Raw genomic sequence first — 20,598 nt, forward strand, 5'->3', positions numbered from 1 at the left:
TTATTCATAATATTTCCTAAGCAGTGAGTACCCAGACTATAATGTTGGGAAATAAAATGTTTCCTCCACACATTAATACGCTTAATAAGCTGTTGTAATGGCAACTTTTGCAAATTTTCTGTGTGTACATACTTACTTCACCACCCTTGGTTTTATATTTTCTTACAGAGAATTGTGTAAATATAAAAACGTTGAATGCAGCTGGGGCCACCAAGTCCCTCCTGATATTTACCCGTGAAGTGGAGAAGTTACCAACAATAATACATTTAATGAACCTAGTTCCACTTTGTCATTGTGTTCTAGATATTTTACAGTTTGACCTTTTTTTTTTAAATTACAAAATGAGAAGAAGGCTTAGACGCGATATATCCTACATTGTGTCAGTGTCAGTGTTATGCAGATCCCATGAGGCCCTCCTTTAAGTACTGCTAATCCCTCTTTCTGTCTGTCAACGCTGCTTTCGTCTTTTTTTTTTTTTTTTTTTTCATTTTTCCATCCATTGTTTCCCTCACTTCTGTGATCATACAATGCATGTTTGCAATTTTCTCGTATTTAATCTGTTTCCTAGATAGCTGCGGTCTGCAGGTAGCCAGGCATCCCCCCTGCGGTACCATATGTCACGTCTAGAGTAGTGTGTGTTGGTGTGTATGAGTGTATCACACAGAAAGGAGCAGTCTTGGCCTGCCCTCTGCTCAAACCAAAGCTTGGAGGGCCAAAAGCTCAAGCTATGGGATACAGCCCACATAAAAACAGCTTCTAGCCTCAGATGTTGCTGTGTACATCCATGTCTAAGTAAGGCTCATTTCATTATGAATTATTACAGGTTAAACCATGCATTTAGTTGCATTCAGTAATAAGAATATTACAATAACACATTGATTTTCTGTAGTCCAGGATGTAGACCACCTTTCATCCAGTGTTTGCTGGGGTAAGCTGCCTGCTGCATGGAAAAACCATACAGGCAACTCAAACTGTTTAAGTAAAGGGGCAAAAGAGTTCTCTGAAAGGGGAGGTGACATGCCAGTCGGAACAACACAACAACCAATGAAGTCATTGTGTTTTACATGGTTTTTTTTGTGTTTTGTATTGACAGATAATGATCGGAGAGGCCATCCTGTTCTGCTGTCTATCACGGAGGAAGGGTGGAGCCGGAGCCGAGGCTAACATCAACGCTGCTGGCTGCAACTTCAATTCCTTCATACGCAGAGCTGTCCGCTTCGTTGGTACGCCGATTTTCCCTCTTAATCTATGTACACTTACCTGAACCTCAGTAACTCACTGACTACTATTATAGTCAGTAGTGATGTGTGTGTGCACTCCAAAGGCTGCTTGTAAAGTTTTAGAGCTCTGAAAATCTATGCACATATTGACGTAGCTTGTGTATGTTATCCCTGTACAGCTCATCCAACAGTAGCTTCAGCAGGGTTTGTATATGTTCAACAACACATTCCCTCTGTCTTCAGGCGTTCATGCATTTGGTCTCTGTGCCACGGCCCTCATCACAGACATCCTCCAACTAATGACGGGCTACCCAACACCGTACTTCCTCACCGTATGTAAACCCAACTACACCACGCTTAACGTCAGCTGTGAGCAGAACCCCTACATCATGGAGGATATTTGTTCAGGAGCCGACCCCACGGCCATCAACCAGGGCAGGTGAGGAGACAATCGTAAAGATCTTTGCTCTAACTAGAAAGACAGACACTCGTTTCAATCTGTAAGAAGCTGCTCTGGTCGATAAGAGTTTGCATTTTACAAGACTGGACTAAAGACTATAATGTATGTGCGGTGGTGAATGAACGCATGTCATGGGAAGGTTGTACTGATTTAGAAAATGGATGTTCTATTAACTTAGTCAAATTACACATGAAATTTCTTTAAATTTAAAAACAATCAATTATTTAGTGTTTAGTGATTCAACACCAACATTTCACATGTTCACAATTTAGTCCTTAGATACATACATTTTTACTTTAAAACACCGCTGAGCACAGAAAATGATGAATAATTCAGTAGTATGAATCTGTAACATACACAGTTTATGGACGCAGAAAGACCACCTACAGAAAATCAAACCTCACCTTAACAAAAAAAGGGAAAAACAAAACACAATATTAATCCAGACTCTAAAGCTGTTACTGTAATGTTGATGACAAAATAATTTAGCTTTAGATTGACCATACAATTTGATAGCATGTTACATTTAACCTACCTTTCATCATCTTATAATAAACATAGTGTTCCCTCTGGCGACAAATATTCTAAATTGAGTGGAAGAGGGGTCAGGCATTTGCAAGCTCTTATATGCATTAAACCTAATAGACCTTAGATCTAATTTACCCACTTTTTCCTTGATGTATGTGGAAGAATTCAGCTGATTGTTATTTTGGTGTGGAATCTCTTTGTGATATTCATTTTAGTAGTGGAAGTTGGTTGAAAAAAAGTAAAAAAAAAAAAAAAAAAAAAAAGACCAGTTACCTTAAATCATGTCATCAAAGATAGAAAATATATGTATTAATTCAAATATGAATTGCTTTCAAAACTTGAGTTTCTGTTTGCAATATGAGGAAACCTCTTTCTAAACAGAAAGGGGAGCATTAGGGCTAAGCCAGGTTTTTAATAGTGGGAGGCGGGGGTGGGGGGGGGGGATGCTTTCAAGAATGTAGAGCATTGAGCTGCTGCAATATCATTTTATGTCACACTCTATTTTCTCTCACAAACAGGGTGCTCTCGTCTCCTTCCTCCTTTAAAGATACAGACAGTGTGGGCTCCCTCTCACTCACAGGCCTTTTCATCCACTGTGGCCTCCACATGTCTCTCTTTTTTTTTTAAGTGGTGTCTGGTCTTGTCTGCTCTCTGGTTCTCTCCCTACTACTCCAGCAGTTGTCTTTTCAGACTTAGGCTACAAGCTTTCCCACTAACTTACATTAGTTAAAGTGCCTCTCTTTCATTCTTGAACAGTTGATTAGATGCTCACATTCATGCAAGAATCAAACACGTGAAGTTTAATTTACTGGGTTATCATAAAGTTCCTTTATCTTTATTTACATGATTTCTCTGTAATCTGTTGTGAGACTCACCGTCTTAGAAATGATACATATTTAATTTTGATCAAGACATCTATCACTCTGATATCTGAAACAAAGAATAAAGAGATCAGTGCATCTCTATCTATGATATTATTAGTAGTCTGTCTTAACAAACTTAATACAGACATATGCAGCACTAGATGATGGCAACAATGACAACTGTGCTGTTTGTTGCCCCCTAAGCGTTAGTGCACTGAGTGTATCGGATTAAACCAGGTACTGGTTTGTGTGACATTTATTTGAATCCTGTCTCCGTAAGAGAGCTATGTCTATGTGTGTGTATGTTTGTGTGTCAGTGGCGGTAGAAAGGAACAGGGATGTGGGGTAAAGGGGGATAAGGCTAGGTTTGACCCAAGCTTTTGGCTCACACATGGATTTGAATGTAGAGAATAGGGGTCTAAATATAACCCACCGCTCCTGGCATAAACACTGTCTTCTACTCTCTCTATAGCAGCTTAAGCCTCAAATCTTGTTTCCAAGGCAGCATGGGAGCGGTTTCATTGCGGTGGCTGTCTACCAGGGGTATTATTAACCTATTTTAACTGAGGTACAAGATGACTAAGAAAAACCACCATGCTTAAGCATTCCCTTTAGCAAGACAAAAAATGTGCATTTTCATAGACTGAACTTTTTGGGGAGCCTTTATTCCTTAGTATTTTGTATTTTGCCTTTGAAATTTAGATCTTGACCTGCAGTTCCTTGACAACAAAAGTTGCCTCCAAAGGATCGGTACCTTACCAGGGTGGAATGTGTTTGAATTGTGCATTTCCCATAATTATTATGACTAAGAACTATTAATACTGCAGCTTGTATAGCTATCTACATTCAATACTGGGTACACTGAGGATTATCATAAGAACAGTGGACAGACATTTCATGTAATTCTAATTGCTGTGAAAGTTATGTGTACTAGTTCGAGACAGTTAATTATTTTGTCTGTCATTTAAAAGCATATAAATCCCCATACATACATGAAAAAAATGTTTGCCCTTTGCAATCATTTCTTCTTCAGACCATTAAAAGACAAGCCAACCTTCATCATACGTTATGGGGAAGAAATCCACAGTCGTCATTTGGGCAAAATATTAACATAACTAAATTGTATTTCTTTTCTTTTTATAATGATATTTAGAAACGTCGGACTGTGTTTATAAAAAAATAAATTTCTAACAAAGAAATAGCAATGTATATTAAACATGCATTTATATCTGTGTTGATTTGATCAGAGCTAGAAGTGGGTCAGCTCATGAAAAAACAGTATTATCAGTTTACATTTGAAAATGAATTTTTCATAACTCCACAGATGTTGTAAATACTGGAAGAGAATACCCAACTGTATAATGTGCACCAGACACACACAAAGATACACACAACTGCATGCATGCAGCAAAACACACACACACACACACACACACACACACACACACACACACACACACACACATTCCCACACATGCAGAGTCAGGAGTAAAGATAAGGGCTGGTAGGAGGAGAGAGTACCAAGAGTTGTCAGAAGTAGGTCATGGGATTGGAGCCAGTGAGAAACTGGGCCACAGGTTCACTTTCATCATGAAGCGCACACAGTGAAACTCCTGCCGCTTCACTGCAGTATATGACTGAAGATTAGACATTTACACTGTGCGTCTGTGTTACGTTGATGCTAGGTTTGTAGCATGAGAATCTCTCGTCGTCATTTTAATGCTGTGGCCCTTGCTCTATTATTTTTTTTTTGGAGGGGAGTAGTAAAGGTGACAAAGGGTAAAAAGACATGAAAAGATGTATCTAAATTGGTTCAGTAATTCTACCCATATCAAATGACTGTGTGCACATGTTGGTTTTAGAATACCTCATTATGCTTGTGTAAAGTTGGCAGTGGTTAAACCCTCTCTCCACCCTCCGTTGACTCACACGTACAGATGTGAACATTGGCTGAGTCTATTTCTGTTCTTTCATCTCTTGCAGAAAATCCTTCCCGTCGCAGCATGCCACCCTCGCATCCTTCGCTGCTGTCTATGTTTCCGTGAGTAATGGTTTTGAGCACACACAAACACTGAACCCTGTTCAACCTCCCATAAGGCCCAATGTATCAGTGGAAGTTAACAGATCGAAAAATCTAGTGGTGGATGATGGAATCAGCCGAGATTTAGTCTTCTGCATGGTTTCTTTCTACCATGCTGTTTTTTTTATAGCTTTTTTAAAGATTCTTGAATTGTAGCCTTTCAGGAATAAAGAAAGAAAGACAGCAAGTAGTTTGCAATTAAGCATACTGATCAGACCAATGCCCAGGTTGGATTTGAACTTGGGCTGCCCGCTTGGAGGACTACTGCCTCTATAAATGGGGCGCACGCACCAACCACTGCACCACCAGCGCCCCCTTAAGTATAAGATGTAATGCATTAATTGTTAGGACAAATATATTTGGATTGATTTTTTGGGTCAAAAGAACAGATAGAACACAAATTTGGTCATTATTGGATAAATACTGACTTCCTTTTTTAAAGATCTTTAGATACCCAAAGCACAGATTGACCCATATATTGATGTTTTCCAAATGAAATTTTACAAGGTTTGAAAATGGTGACTCAAACATTGTGTGACACTAACAGTCATGACACTATAGAGAGAGAAGTCGCTCCAGAGAAGATCAGTAATCAGTACATGTGTCATTGTGTCCTCAGATGTACTTCAACAGCACTCTGACTGACTCGTCCAAACTGCTCAAGCCCCTGCTGGTTTTCTCCTTCATTATCTGTGCCATCATTTGTGGTCTGACCCGGATTATCCAGTATAAGAACCATGCTATTGACGTCTACCTGGGCTTCCTGCTTGGTGGTGCTATTGCTGTGTACCTGGTAAGGGCCAGATTTAAGTATTTCATTCATTCATGACCATTGAAAGCAGAGCTGAGACAGTTAGCCATTGTCAAGTTTCTTTTTGGGAGGGGGGGGGTTCATTCAAAACATTTCACAACAAAAAAGATTAAACCTTGGGTCAGTGAGCAGATGATCAAGAGCTGGGAATACGTGGTCCCACTTTGCGCAATACAGAGCAAAGCCAACCAAAGCATCTGAGGCCAGTTTGTTCGATTACCTGAAACAGACCTATGTGGTCAAACATGCCTGAATCAAAGATAAAGACTTCAAAGGTACGCCAGCTACAGTGCTATCAGATTAATCCAACAGTTACCAGCAAGGATAAAGCTAGAATGCTAAAGTCGTGTTGTGTTTACCATGGTCAGCCTATCAGCGTAGCCTATCAGCGTGTTAAAAAAAAAAAATTCTAATTGAACAGATATGTTATGAGCCCAGTACATATGTGGCCTTAAATTACATCTTAACTTGGCACATAATGACAGCACAAGACGGTAGTCTGAAGCTCACCACAGCTTTCTGAAGAATTCAATGAATCAGTAAATGTGTGAATCATCGATTAATTGTCACCAGCATATGTCATTTTAATCCATTTAACATTCAACCTGCTGGTAGCAGAAGAGTACATGTAAAAGTGTGGGAATTTTCTAAAATTGTGGGTCATGAATAAGTGTACCAAATGCAACGCTGGTGACATGTTTCAATATATCCGTGCAAGTGGCTAGCTTACCAACTGACAGATAAAGGTCCTGCAGAGTTATGAGGAGCCAAATTTATGTGAGCAAATGTAAACCTGTTTTATAGAAACAAATCAAGGTGACTATCTAAATCTAAAACCTCAGTTTTTATAAAGTGGTTCAACAAAAAAAAATTATATTGTCAAGACAAACAATCATCAACAAAACTGTCCTGAACTCATTGTGTGTGTTCTTTTGTTGCCAGGGTTTGTATGCAGTTGGAAATTTCCAGCCTAGTGAGGAAGCCAGCACCAGCCCTCCTCCACCCCTACACCGCCCCCCATGCTCCTTGCCCCACATTAGCCAGGAGGCTGTGCTCCATCACCTGCAAATGAAGGCAAGCCTGGCCGGGGAGCCTGGCATACCTATCACCCCCACTGGGGCCCTCTTGCATCGAGGTCTTCAGCAGCAAAGGCCTGAAGACAGTCTGAAGCACTCCAGTGCAGATGTTGAAGTAATCTCCCCACGCAGCCCTCAGAGCAAAGACGCCTATGTGACCTTTAGCCACACCCTTCCTCGGGTCCATACCCCCCAGGCCATGGCTGCATATGAGGAAGCAGCCAGACGTCATGCTGCCACCCTTCACCATGCCTCCATGGACTCCAGTCGCTCAAAGCAACTTCTGTCTCAATGGAAAAGTAAGAACAACCACAAATGCTCCCTGCAGGTCCCAGACTCCTTCTCCTCCTCTGTAGACTCCTCATCTGGCCATCCCTCCCAACATCCACACCACCATGGCAGTATGGAGCTCCGATCCAGCTCAGATCCGTCAGCTATGGGCATGAACGGAGGATTTGATGCACATGCATACATGTCCAAGCTGGCCACAGGGGCTTGTAACACCCTGCCCAGTAACTGCAGTGGCATCACTGGAGGAGCAAGGATATCCATGCAATCTAGACCTGGATCTTCACAGCTGGTCCACATACCAGAGGAGGCTCACGAGAATTACAACCCTACATCTCCAAGGACCAGTGAAGGAGGAGGAAGTGATGGGATGTCAACATTAAATAGCACAGTTCAGGCTAACTGGCAAAGAGCAGCAGACAAGACTGCGGCCTGCAGGACTAATGATAATGGGCACAACACCCAGCCAAGAATTATGCAAGTCATTGCTATGTCAAAGCAGCAGGGTCTACTACAGACCCACTCCAAGAGCTTAGATGAGAGCAGCATTGGCTGCAGCACAACTGGGAGTTGCCAAGGCTCAGCTCGCTACAGAGCGCTGACTGATCAAGATCCCACCAGCATCACAGGTCCCAGCTCACTTGGTAGCACCACAGGCAGCATTTCAGGAAGTACTGGAGCAATTGTTAGAGTCGAGGCCCACCCTGAAACCAACAGGCCAATCATACAAGCTCCCTCAACAGATGGAACTGGATCATGGAGATGGCGTTCCCTGGACCATGGCACAGGAGCTGGTGGAGGTTCAGGGACAAGTGGAGCAGGAGGTGGATCAGTTGGAGGTGGTAGTTTGAGGCAGTCCTTTGAGCTCAATGATCTTAATAGAGACTCAGAAAGCTCCGACTCATATCGTGAAGGGTCCATTGACCGGAAGCGTGCCAATCATATTGTTACAACCACTGCCACTGTTAGCACCCCACCTATAGTTACTGTTCACACCCAGAGCACCAGCCAGTCAGAGCAGAGGCTTCATCCCCAGGGCCTTTCTACCATAAGGGTCACTCCAGGGGATGGAAGTGGTTCTGTATCTGGAATTGGTGGCGGAGGAGGAGGTGGTGAATCTGCCTCTGAAACCCACTCAGTAGCCTCCAGTCGTGAGTCAACACTACGGAGAAAAGGCAATAATATCATCCTGATTCCAGAGAGAGCCAACAGCCCCGATAACGCCCGAAACATTTTCTACAAGGGAACGTCAATAACTCCTGTTTTTAAGGACTAGTTCATAAATTACTTTTAAGAAGCTGTAGCTAATAATACAAGACAGCTGGATTTGTAGAGAACCCTGTGTCTGTGACAACTGTCAGTACCTACCACCATTGTATATATCACAATAATTTCAGAAGGAAAACAAAAAAAGGTTTTATGAAGCATGAGATTTTTACATATTTACACGTAATCACAACCTTTTTAGTGGTGTAGAAATAATCACTGTGTCCTTTTGTGGTCACTCCCAAGGAAACATTGTGTAATGTCTATTCTGTGCCAGTCACATGGAGGCAGGAGAACCTTTTTTTAAACAGACCTGTTTGGTTTTGAATATAAATCATCACAAAACAAAAAGAAAAAAATCGAGTAGCACAGTAACTTTTAAACTGTAGCAAACTGCAACAAAATAATTGTACCATAGCTGTGAAACCAGTGTTAACTTCCCTGCACTGTATATATAATGTGTTTGTTTGAAAAGGGTGCTACACCAGAAAATACTATTTACTATACATAATACTGTATCATTTGAATAGATAAAGAATGACTTATTTTACAAAGTGAACAACATGACGTTAATATGTTAAAGATATAGAGATATGTTTTGTATTTTGTCTCTTTTCTGTACATAATACTACATATTCAACAGAAAACTGTTTGAACCATAAGTGTGCTTAGCATTCCTTCTGTAGCTATGAAGTAAAATATGCTGTGACTTGCACTGAAATATGTGTTTACTGTACCTAGTATACTGTAAACCCTGACCTTATCTGCATATCCTTACATTTGGACGTCAATTTCAATCCCATTCTACAGCACAAAAAACAAAACAGAAAAACAGTAAAATACTGTGTCTTCTTATCATGAGATAAGTTGTACATATCCTAATCTCACTGCAATACTTGACCTCAATCTTCCCTTTTTTTGCAGGTTTTAAACTGCTTAAAAGCTGTTTTTTTTAGCTTTCAAATCAATATTTCAAGAATTCAAGTTGTAGCTGTCAAATCCAAAGCTAAAGGCCTGAGGGAAGGTATTGTGGGTAGGACCAGGGTTCTGAAATAAACCCCATATGTCACAACTGGCAGTGATAGGTGGAATTCCATGCCTTGGATGGGTATGGAGATCTTCCATGCAAAAACTGCTTCCCAAAAATGACATTTAATGTTTTCATGGTGAGGGACATAAAGGGTGTTAATATAGTACGGTGTGAAAACACTACTTTGCAACTCTTTGTCAGTTTTATCTCTTAGCGTTTACAAAAGAGATACTGTAGGTAGTTTGGGATGTGATTTTGCAGAGCACAGCACAAAGATATATAGCTGCCTGGAGTGTATGGGCTCAGCGGCTGTTGGCCTTAAAATTGTCTGAAAATTGTTGAAAATACTTTAACAAGAAGAACACCATATCTTTTTTTCTTTATGTGTCGATGTTGTCATGAAACACACGTCGTAGTTTGAAGATTTTCTCTTTCACAAATTTGCGATTGAGGCTTCCAGTTTTCACATTCTTTCAGTCTCAACTAAGCTAAACATATCCCAGACATACTTCTGGACTGGATGCACAGAGATGAGAATGATATAGCTCTTATCTTCTGGTTTTAAACAGCCGACAAACATATCTTTTCCTTATAAGAATTTAAAAAAATATTTGCAAATCTTATTTCTTTATAAGCGTGATGTAAAGCACTGTGGTCATCAGTAACAAAGCAACACAATTAGTTCTAGCCTACATTTAAAGGTGATACATGTAGCATTTTTCAAAATGGATGTTGCTGTCACATTAGAATACCTCAGTGTAATAGTTTTCATGGAATAAAGACTTTTCAGTATGTTTGGTTATTCAGAACAGAATAAGCATGTAACAGGTGATTTTTGCTGGGTTTAGCACTCCCCTTGTCCTCTGCTGTATGCACTAGAAAGACAGAACCTTCTTCCACTTTTTGTGCTCTAATTTCCTTTAGTGCCATTAAGCAACCAGCAGATTTTCTACCAAATCTAACCAAGTGTATTCAATTATATGTAGAGGCAAATAGAGGCCACCAATTCAACCAGAAACCATGTGATTTGTTTAAGGTGATATATACTATGTATCCAACTAATATCCTTTTCTTCATTTTTTCTTTTTTTCAAAGACGCAGACGTACAGGGTACAAAATGTTTGAAAAAGCGAAAAGACGACTGTTGAAGAATTACAAAACGTGTTGTTTACAGTGGTTTATACAATGGTGCATATTATTAGTATCCCAGTGGTTAAATAAGCACCCACTGTACATAAGTTATATTTGATACAAAACCTCCAGAATTGACAGCAATTGTCTTGTGAAAAAAATATTTTGCCAGTGTAACTATGTGAGAAAATTTGCCAAAGCTCTTATTTGTTTAATTTGAAAAAAAAAAATATTAATCATCATGTAACTTAGAGTGTTTATATAGCAAGCTTGCAATATACTGTACATGATTTATTCTTTACCCAGGTTACATTTGCATGGTCACTTTTATATAGTGCATATCACAAGATTTATATCATAAATGTACTTTTATTTTTAATTTACACATGTATTTAATGGTATGTTCTTGGAATTAGTGTATCATAGAGAGAGTTATAAGACAATCTTTTTTTATCTGAGGACTGTTGCCTATTTATGTCATGACTGCAGGTTGGTTTTCTGTTGAACTATAAACCCCTGCCATTCACTTTGCATTACAGTCATTTGTAATGTGTATATTACTTAACCGTGCCAAACAATAGCTGATCTCTTTCAGTCAAGGGGAATCAAACTCTCAAAAGAAATATGTTTCTTATGGTAACCAAATTAATAGAATATTTTTAATACAATCTGTTTTTCTTAGTTGAACTGTCAACCTTTGAGTGTTTCAGTTATTCAAGCAAGTTGGTTAATTTGATTTTTACCTGCACCCTGCCCATTATAATCACAATTCATAGCGTTCACCTTATGTCACACACTTATGGAAGCACCCACCTGGAGGGCAAGAACGGCTACTTCTGCACGCCATGGAGAAATTGCCAGTCTCAGTTGCTACTTACGTGTTTTCACCAGTCTGTTTTTTTTTTTTTTTTAAACAAAAGACAGCTGTTGTTCAATAGGATGCACTAACCGGTGAGGAGATTAGCTCACTTTGTGGATTAGATGCTCTGCTCTCCTTTGAGGGAACAAAAGAACAGACGTCTCCTGCTACAAAATATAGTCTTAACTTGAGTAACATATTACTGCCTTTTAACTAACATAACTGACTGAACAGTCAGTGACAGCTGACATTGATCCGGATACTAACGTCAGGTAACGTGAACTAGCTAATTTTAGCTAACTAGCACTAGTCTTTGATGATGGACTTCTTGCCCTTCACTCCCCAAATGGCAGAGTTATTGACCCAGACAAACCAAATGGTTGTGTAAGGGGAAGGATTCTCCACTTAATATATGTAAACAGTGCCAGAGTCAAGTTCTTGGGAGGATTGTGCTGTTGTGTTTAGCTATTCAAATAGTGTCTGGATGATGTATAAGAGACAGAAGTTCCCAAAACTTGCAATTTATCTCACTGTAATATCTATATTTTCTGCAGGTGATGTTAAAGTGTCATTTTTAAGAGATGGAACATTTACAACTCTGTGCTGAAAACCCACAGATTGTTTAATGGTGGCTGCCAGTTTCCTAAGCTCTTTTTGCCCTCCAGGCCTCGGCGCTAATCAATGTGACTGAAGGCTATGAATAGCTAGATCAAGTTTAGGCTGCACTCAAAATTAAAACATAGTATGTCTGAGCGCATTGTGAGAATAGGTTGAACACAATTCATTGAAGATTTAGCAACTTTTTCGTTGTTGTTGTTGTTGTTGTTGACTCCAGACATGTTTACTGTCTTTGGCCAATGATCACGTCTGCACGATCTTACTGGCGATGGCATAACCAGCTCAGCTTTGACGGAGAAGTATTCTGAATATTTTTTTCTGTGTCATTGTGCATTCAAAAGAGCACTTACTTTAACAGCCGTGAATGGATAAGTAGAGCATAGCTTATCAAGAGTTACAATCAGTGGCGATGTACAATGCATGCTTGTTTCTTTTTGTTAAACTATATTTTTTTAATGTGATCAACAAATCCCACAAAAGACCAAAACCAACAATGTGCCAGTCCCTTGCCCTATATTTTTAAAGCTCTCTACTCTCTCTGTGGCTCTCCAACACAGTTTAGAACACGCTCAAAAACATCCAATTTAATTCACAAACAGGATGTAGTAGTAGTAGTGGTAGTAGCATTTGAAGCAGCAGTACAGGTATATGTGGTTGCGTCAACTTGTGCTCTGTGTGTGTTAATCATAATGAAGGATCATTGATTTGTTTAAAAAAAGTTACTGGACAATAATTGAACACAGAGGAATACACAGAACACCTGCAATAAAGACACACTCATTGTTGTTTTGGGTCTTCAAATGAGATTTGATGACAGGGCAGATTTCATAGGATGTATCCTTTGTTCTCTTGTGTTTTCTTAGTCTACAACTTAACTTGTAGATCAACTTAAATCTTGAATTGGCCTACTTTGTTGAAATATTTGTTTTGGCTTACATACTTGATAGGACTTAACTGACTAAAGCGCTGCGAAAAACTAAAACTATACAGCTCTCATTTGCTTTAGAATAACATTTCATACCAGCCTCTTTATAGCAGACATATCAAAGAAGACTGCCATTTTTTACAAGATATATCTGAAACCAGTCTGTATGACAAACGCTGAACTTGTATGACTGTGCAAAATACAAGGAATATTCTTTAGATCAAAGCCTTAACAGTGTCCATTCTCCCTTTAGGATGATGAATAGAAATACAGAAATCCCTCCAGAGTTAGATATATATTATATATAGATTGGATATTTAAAAAAAGGATATGAAAAGAATATTTATATGGCATTGTTTCATAAGATTTGTCTGATTTAGAGTCCGTCCCAAAAGGCCTGTGAAAATCAAAAAGTGTTATGTGACACATGAGTAAATATGTAGATCCTATGGGTAGAACTGTGAATGGATGCTCTCTGCATGTGTAGCCTCTTGTGTTGTCTTTGGATGAATCATTAATGTTTTTCTGATACTGTGATCAGCTGTATGAATTCTATGCAGCAAGAAAAAAAAAGTTAAAAATGGATTTACCATCAGTTGAGATCAAATGAAAAAAGGGTTCAATACTTACGTTATTTTTTGTGTGTGACGGTCAAGACAGCAAAGTATTGATGGCTTAAAGAGAGATGAAGCAATCACACTGAGTTTTCACGGCACGTTTATCAGGTTAGATGGCAAGTTGTGAATTGTCTAAATGACTGGAATAAATGTTTGCTATTGAAACCAATCAATGGGTGTTCTATCATTTATACCGCTGTTGTCATTTCATATTCAAAATCAATGGCATGCTTTACTGAAACCCAAATGTTTGTTTTAGATAAGTAGCCTTGTTGATGTAATGTTAGTGAGTCAACTAGTTACATCATAAAACTAAACTTTAGAATATAGACCATTATGTATTGGGGAATAATTGACTTCAGATGTTTGTTATAATTAAGAATCCAAGTATGAGGTATGTGTATATATCACACATGTAAGCACTTAAAAAAACTGAGGGGATTTAATTCTGAAACATTGGTATGTGTAAGTGAATAACAAGTTTTGGACGTTGTTACGCCACAACCAAAACAAAACATAAAAACAAGAGAAATGAACTCAGAGCTGGTTAATAAACGAGGCGAGTGGAAGCTAGACAGCTGTGCTTACTTGATTGAAGGCGTCTTGTCACCGCGGTCCGACAGACCGTGTCGTTAGCTTCCTTGAGCCGCCAGCCCGTTCTCTTTTACTTTGAGTTCAGATTTTTGTATGATTTCAGAGTTTTGTGAAGAGCGAGAGGAGAGTGTGTCGCACTGGTTGTAGACTGTATCTTTGTGTTCTGCACAGGTGTGTCCAATGCCCAATCAGCTGCCTCTCATCGACAGTTGGGAGGAAATGACGTTGTCTTCCTCCCCAGGAGCCGTCAGCACTGGGATTTGTAGTTTCCACCCAAACAACAAAACTTGATAACACACCTCCTGTTCACAACCAGCTCTTTTATAAACGGCAGAAATAAAGAAATGAAAACCCAAAGAACTGTCCGTAACAATGTTTTATATCTAAATAAATTGTTCACATTTCAGTTCTGTTAAGTACAAAACAGTAACTGCTGCTTGACCATATCAATGTTCTGCATTTAAGATCAGCTATGCTCAGATACGTCTACATTTAATGGTACCCAACATGACTCAGACTGGAGGTATTCTCTGTGATCTCACACACAGCTAGGTGCAGCTGGTTGCTGCTCATAAATTAAGGAAAGTCTTAGACACATGAAAGAATTCATTAAGCAAGTTCTGCACAGGAGAATTATAAATATTATGCATTGATCCCGTCTTTTTCATTGCCTTTAGACCGGCAGGTGGTCCACCTCTGCTGCTGTATCTGCTGGCGCAGGCTTTTGTTGACAGTAAACAAAGGAATTGTTAAACCAGCATTAAACCAGCAAAGTTAACCTGTTTAAACTAGCTAGCAACTAAACTCTGGTTTAATTGACGAGGATAAGCAAATGCTTAAAAAGTGTCCTCAAGGGGCGTCGGTGGCGCAGTGGTTAGTGCGCGCACCCCATGTATGGAGGCTATAGTCTTCCAAGCGGGCGGCCCAGGTTCGAGTCCGGCTTGTGGCTCCTTTCCCGCATGTCATTCCCCACTCTGTCTCTCCCTGATTTCAGACTCTGTCCACTGTCCTATCTCTCCATTAAAGGCACAAAAAGCCCAAATATAAATCTTGAAAAAATGTCCTCAAGCTGGAAAGCTAAAGTACAAATTTGTACAGGTGCAAAATGAAACCTAGGCCTTGAAAAGATTTTGTATTTAGTACCTGTGCTTCCTGTTGGACAACAACATAACTCTTAATATTTTTGGTGACATGTTGATTTGAATGTGGCATGAAAAAATTTGAGTCACAATGAAAACATTCAAGAACTAATTACTGATAATAAAAAAAAAGCTTACTATGAGGTTGAAATCATGTGTATTGTATTCTCCTGTCTTGGTTTGCTGCACTTTAGGAATTGGGAATCATTCATAGTTGAAGAGCAAGACAGATCCTGACTTTAAAAGAAATTCTGCATAGAACTGGGGAAAATATCACAATACAATTGCTTTCGCATTAAAAATGTACCATTCTTAAGCATGGTGGTTTGATCACCAGCTCCTGCAGTATAACATCTCTAAGTGTCCTTGGGCAAGACACTGAACCCAAAGTTGATCCTGAAAGCAACACAGTGGTGTGTGACTGTGATTAGTACTGATGGGCAGTTACTGTATGTACATGTACATGTAGTGTAAAAGTGCTTTGCATGTTGAAAAGACTTGACCATTCTCCATAATACAGCTCTGTTACGTCTATAAGAGTAAACGATAAGATGGAGACTGATATCAATAACATAAAAACAGTGGAGGCAGTATTGCCTAGTACACACAGCATCATTTCCTTTTAATCTTTCTGCATAATGGAGTTTAATGCAGAAAGTCTTTCACTAAAACAAATCAAAAGGGAGAGGCATTAAAAGAATCAGAACAGGTCCAATTTCATGAAGTCTTAAGGGTTCTATCTGTAAATCTAGATCTAAGCTGTTAGCATCTAACAGTGAGTGGAGGCTCTATTCCCTTAATTAGATGCAGTGAGTGGATTAATCGGTTCATACAGCCCAGTAACACTTTAGTCCAGAGCTGTCTACTCTATTTATGCCCCAGATGTGTCATTCAGATGAGAGCTTAACGCTGTTGCATTCATTTAACAAAAAATGAAAGCAATTTTTTTTTACAGCTCTTCAAATAAAAATTGTGTCGTTTTTACTCTTCAGGCCCAAGTTCTCTGTTACATATAGATCAGAAGAAGTGAAGGAAAACCTGTTGTATTGTCATGTAAAAATAGCCACCACTTGGTTTGAAGAAGGACACGTTGCTGAGACATCTATGTCATCAACATGATCAATTGATCAATAGTCATGTGACCTCAATCAGTGAGTTTTGTAAGGCGTTTTTAAGCTAGTCTCAAGATGTCAATTTAAGAATATTCATGCAAATAGTAAAAACACAAGCAAATGAAAACACATCTTCAACTTCAAACATTTGTTTATTATTATTTAGAGAAAATAAATACAAAAGTCCCGAGATTTTCTTTTTTTCCTCCTCATCCTTATGGCAGCGGAGGAGATCATAGGGTCCTTGCATGCCTGAAAACCTGTTACTAGGAGACCTCTGCCTTTTCTTGTAGACTAGATGGAATCAAGGGACTAGACTTGGTTGAATGGCCTCTAAGGATGCAGGGATTTTACAGTCTACAGCTACACCAGCTATTAGTCACAATACCACTAAACCTAAACATATCAGACGGCCGCCTTTTTTGCTAACCTGTGGCTAAGTAGGTTTTTTAGTTTACCCTAGAAACACTCAGACAAGTAAAAAAAAACGTAATCTGACTCAGCAGACCTTGAAACTGTTAAATGGAAACAGAAGTGTCATCAGCGGATGATTTAGAGCCTAGGAACATATTGTCTATTTTCAGTCTTTTTTAAATATTATTCTCTGTTTTAATTAGCCCTGCTTCTGTTTTTTCTGTAAGCAATCTCATGTTATATTTGACAAGGTTGCCATAGCAACAAGGTCCTCTCTGTTTATATTGTCTTCGAAATGAAGACCCAAAATCTCTGTTCCTTTAGCTGGAGGCACACGGTGAAGTAAGAAATCTCACTTCAACCAACCAAACAGGCATCACTGCTGCAGAAAATACACAATGACTTCCCTGCCTTTAAAACTACAACGACACTGAGTGATTGTTTGTTACTTGTTGTATCCACAACTTTTACTATAAGTATCATGAGATAAGAGAGCCTAAATGGTCAGCTCAACGTGGCATTGGCATGGCATTAGACGTTTGAATAGAAAGCCATATTTCATTGCCTGAATACTATCAGATTGTGCGCATGTCATATTAAGAATGAATAGAGATTAAATGTGATTCCCTTCCTCTCTTGTGGGTTTTTACAGTGCTGCTGTTGGCCTTGTCCTACTTTCTTTGGCAGAAATCTTCAAGGCAAGAGCGAGAAAGGGAAAATCTGAAAGTTGCTGAAACCCTCACAATTACCCACAGTCCTGTTTGAGAGATGTCTTTCTTCTTTCTTACATACAACCCTAATCCACCAAGCAATCATGTCTGCCATAAGGGTGCATTCACTTCCATAAATTTGCCATGGTTTCCTAACAAACTCAAAATTTTATGTTCTAAGTTGATAAAAACTGAAAACATTGTAATGCCATGTAACTAGTTTGAGTGCCATGTGTTGTCGATAGCAGGGAAATGGAATGTAGTTCATTCATGATCTGTGCTGAACACAACCCATAGATTAGCCGGCGTGAACCCATGAAACCTTGGGTTAGTTTCCAATCCTAAAAATACAGTGAGGAATACTGCTTCAGAAATGTTTTTGAATTGACCACTCGATTACTCTTTATGTCATTATTTAAATTCAAAAATCCTTGAGAGCATAGCCCTCATTTACAGTGACATATTGAGTAGAAACAAATATTACAATGCAAGATAAACACTGAAAACAAATGAAAAGAAAGATCAGTTAAAACAGAAAGCAATCAAAGTCAATCATCACAACTGCAATCAGAGTTTAAGAAGTTGGTAATTAAGGAGCCAAAAGCAAATCTTCCAAGCTCAGATTGAATTCTAGGAACCTGGAGCATGAGCCAGTCATTAGACCGAGTATAATGTACTCCAGAGGACTAAACTAATATGGAGGAAACATAAGGAGGTAGTATCTCTCTCAGAGTGTCTGTATAAAAGATCAAATATAATCTCAAAGAGCTTCCATTATACGAATAATGCATTATTTTAAGTCTGTCTTCAATGCTTACATCTGGAGTCTCCCATCTGTTTTTGACAGCTAACCCAACTGTATGCTGATGACACAATCCTAAGCAACAAAAAGACGTTCAACAGGTTGCTGCAAAAAATGTAGTACTCTGAGTACTAAATATGGGACCTTTATTTTCTTGTAAATTAAATCAAACGGCGTCTTCCCAGGTATTTTTAAGAGAGACAGAATATAAAAGCTCTTGTTGAATTTAAAAACTTAGCTGATACAAAAAATCCCCCTCACATGTCCAATAGGCCTATTGGAAGAGAGGTGCCATGTATCAGAATGTAACAAACCAAACATTTTTTTATTATTTCATGAACTCATTAACAGTCCCTTTGTTTACTTAAAGCAATGTCTTAAAAACACTAGATTCGTGTCTTGGACAGAAAAATACAACAGACATCAATATGATATAATTGTAGAATATAAAATGTATGCATTGACAACTCCATTCTAAAATCAGAGATGTATATCTGAATAATTCACAGGCTTACCATACCACCTTGTGTGCATTTTGATCATTCTATTAGTGTTCATTCATATGAAATTGATATTTGGTGTTCTGTATGTATATGTCTGTGATTGTGTGTCTGTGTGTGTCCATACATGTGATCCATTTAAAGTAAAGATGGCTGATTTGGCTCTATTTTTTGCTATTGTCATTAATCAGCACATGTGATAAACAACAAATGTTACCTCGTAACGGAATCTAGTAAAAGCATCTGTTCTGTTATTTTTAGATCACTGTTTTTTTATATCCTTCCAGATAAATATAATGAACAAATTCAGTACATTAATAAATAATTGTTTAATTAAAAAATTAAACAATTATTAAATGAATTAATAAACATAATGTATAAATAAATAAAATATATCTCCCAAGTAACCAAAAACATCAATCATTCATTAACCATCCTTGTTCATGATGGTATGAGTAGAAAGATAGTGATATGGACACACACACAAGCGCGCACACACAGACACACACACACACACACACACACACACACACACACACACACACACACTGGCCATCAAACATTATATTTGTGTGTCTGACTTACCTCAAAGAAAATTGGAGGGTTAAAACAAATATGAGGATTACCAAAGTAAAACAAATAAAAAAATCCTGGGATAATTAGAATCAAAAACATGTTACTATCAAAAGCTTTGAAAGCATTGAGTAAATTCATGACTGAATGTCAGGGGAACCTGCAACATGGATAACAAGATATCTTCATTATTAAGATGACATTCCTTCTTGAGACTCTCGGGGGCATTAAAGTGTTGAATAAATTAGGTATCATTGTTCTGCAGAACAATGCAGATGCATTCAGACAAAGCAGAACAAACACATTTCCACAAGTTGGCAATATTTCTTTAGTTTGGTGCATAACTAGCATATACACGGCCATTAGAATAAAACTTGAGCAGTGCAATGTGCATTTCTCAGGCTCCCTCAAACTGTGCGCAAAGCACTCGTGCAAAACAAGAGAAAACAGAGAATTGAAGACATTAAAACTAGAAGTGAAGACATCTAAATTAAGAAATAACATGGTAAAATCTGAATCAAGTGAATGGCATTGGAGTGCTGGTTTATCTGAGTTGGTAGATGCCCCATGTACACAGACTACAGTCTTTGATGCACTGCCCTCTGGTTTAAGAAATGGCCACAACCACTTGGTGCAGCTAGCTACATCATTTGCTTTTACTTGTTTGCTGTTTTAAAATTGTCATCCAGTATAATTTGGATTCATAAGTAATCAAACCTTTAACTGTATTTATTTAACATTTCCGTCATTTAATGAATGGACACATAACCCGATATGACATCACTTGTCAGATGGAACAATTTAGGGCGGAGATAAAGTTCTACAGACACAGGAGGTGCACAGGGGGAACAGTGAGGAAAACTGCAGGGGAAATGGTGAACACTGGCACATGCATCTCTCAATCTAAGAGTTAAACAAATGAAAAGTATTTACTCAGAAACCCAACACACTTAGAATGATTCATAGTTGTTGACACAAAGTC

General features: G+C 38.7%; 1 protein-coding gene across 1 annotated transcript in view; it reads left to right on the top strand.

The window, feature by feature from the left end:
- LOC109987512 (phospholipid phosphatase-related protein type 4) overlaps positions 1-11,661 on the top strand; it is a 28,433-nt gene extending 16,772 nt beyond the window's left edge. Inside the window, exons 3-7 of the mRNA XM_020638616.3 lie at positions 1,094-1,223; positions 1,464-1,659; positions 5,055-5,112; positions 5,771-5,944; positions 6,905-11,661. Of these exons, the coding sequence (XP_020494272.2) occupies positions 1,094-1,223; positions 1,464-1,659; positions 5,055-5,112; positions 5,771-5,944; positions 6,905-8,602 (2,256 nt within the window). The 3' untranslated portion in view covers positions 8,603-11,661. The remainder of the gene's footprint in view (positions 1-1,093; positions 1,224-1,463; positions 1,660-5,054; positions 5,113-5,770; positions 5,945-6,904) is intronic.
- Positions 11,662-20,598: the final 8,937 nt, after the last annotated feature.

The sequence above is a fragment of the Labrus bergylta genome, chromosome 20, assembly GCF_963930695.1.
Source record: "Labrus bergylta chromosome 20, fLabBer1.1, whole genome shotgun sequence".
Taxonomy (NCBI): Eukaryota; Metazoa; Chordata; class Actinopteri; order Labriformes; family Labridae; genus Labrus; species Labrus bergylta.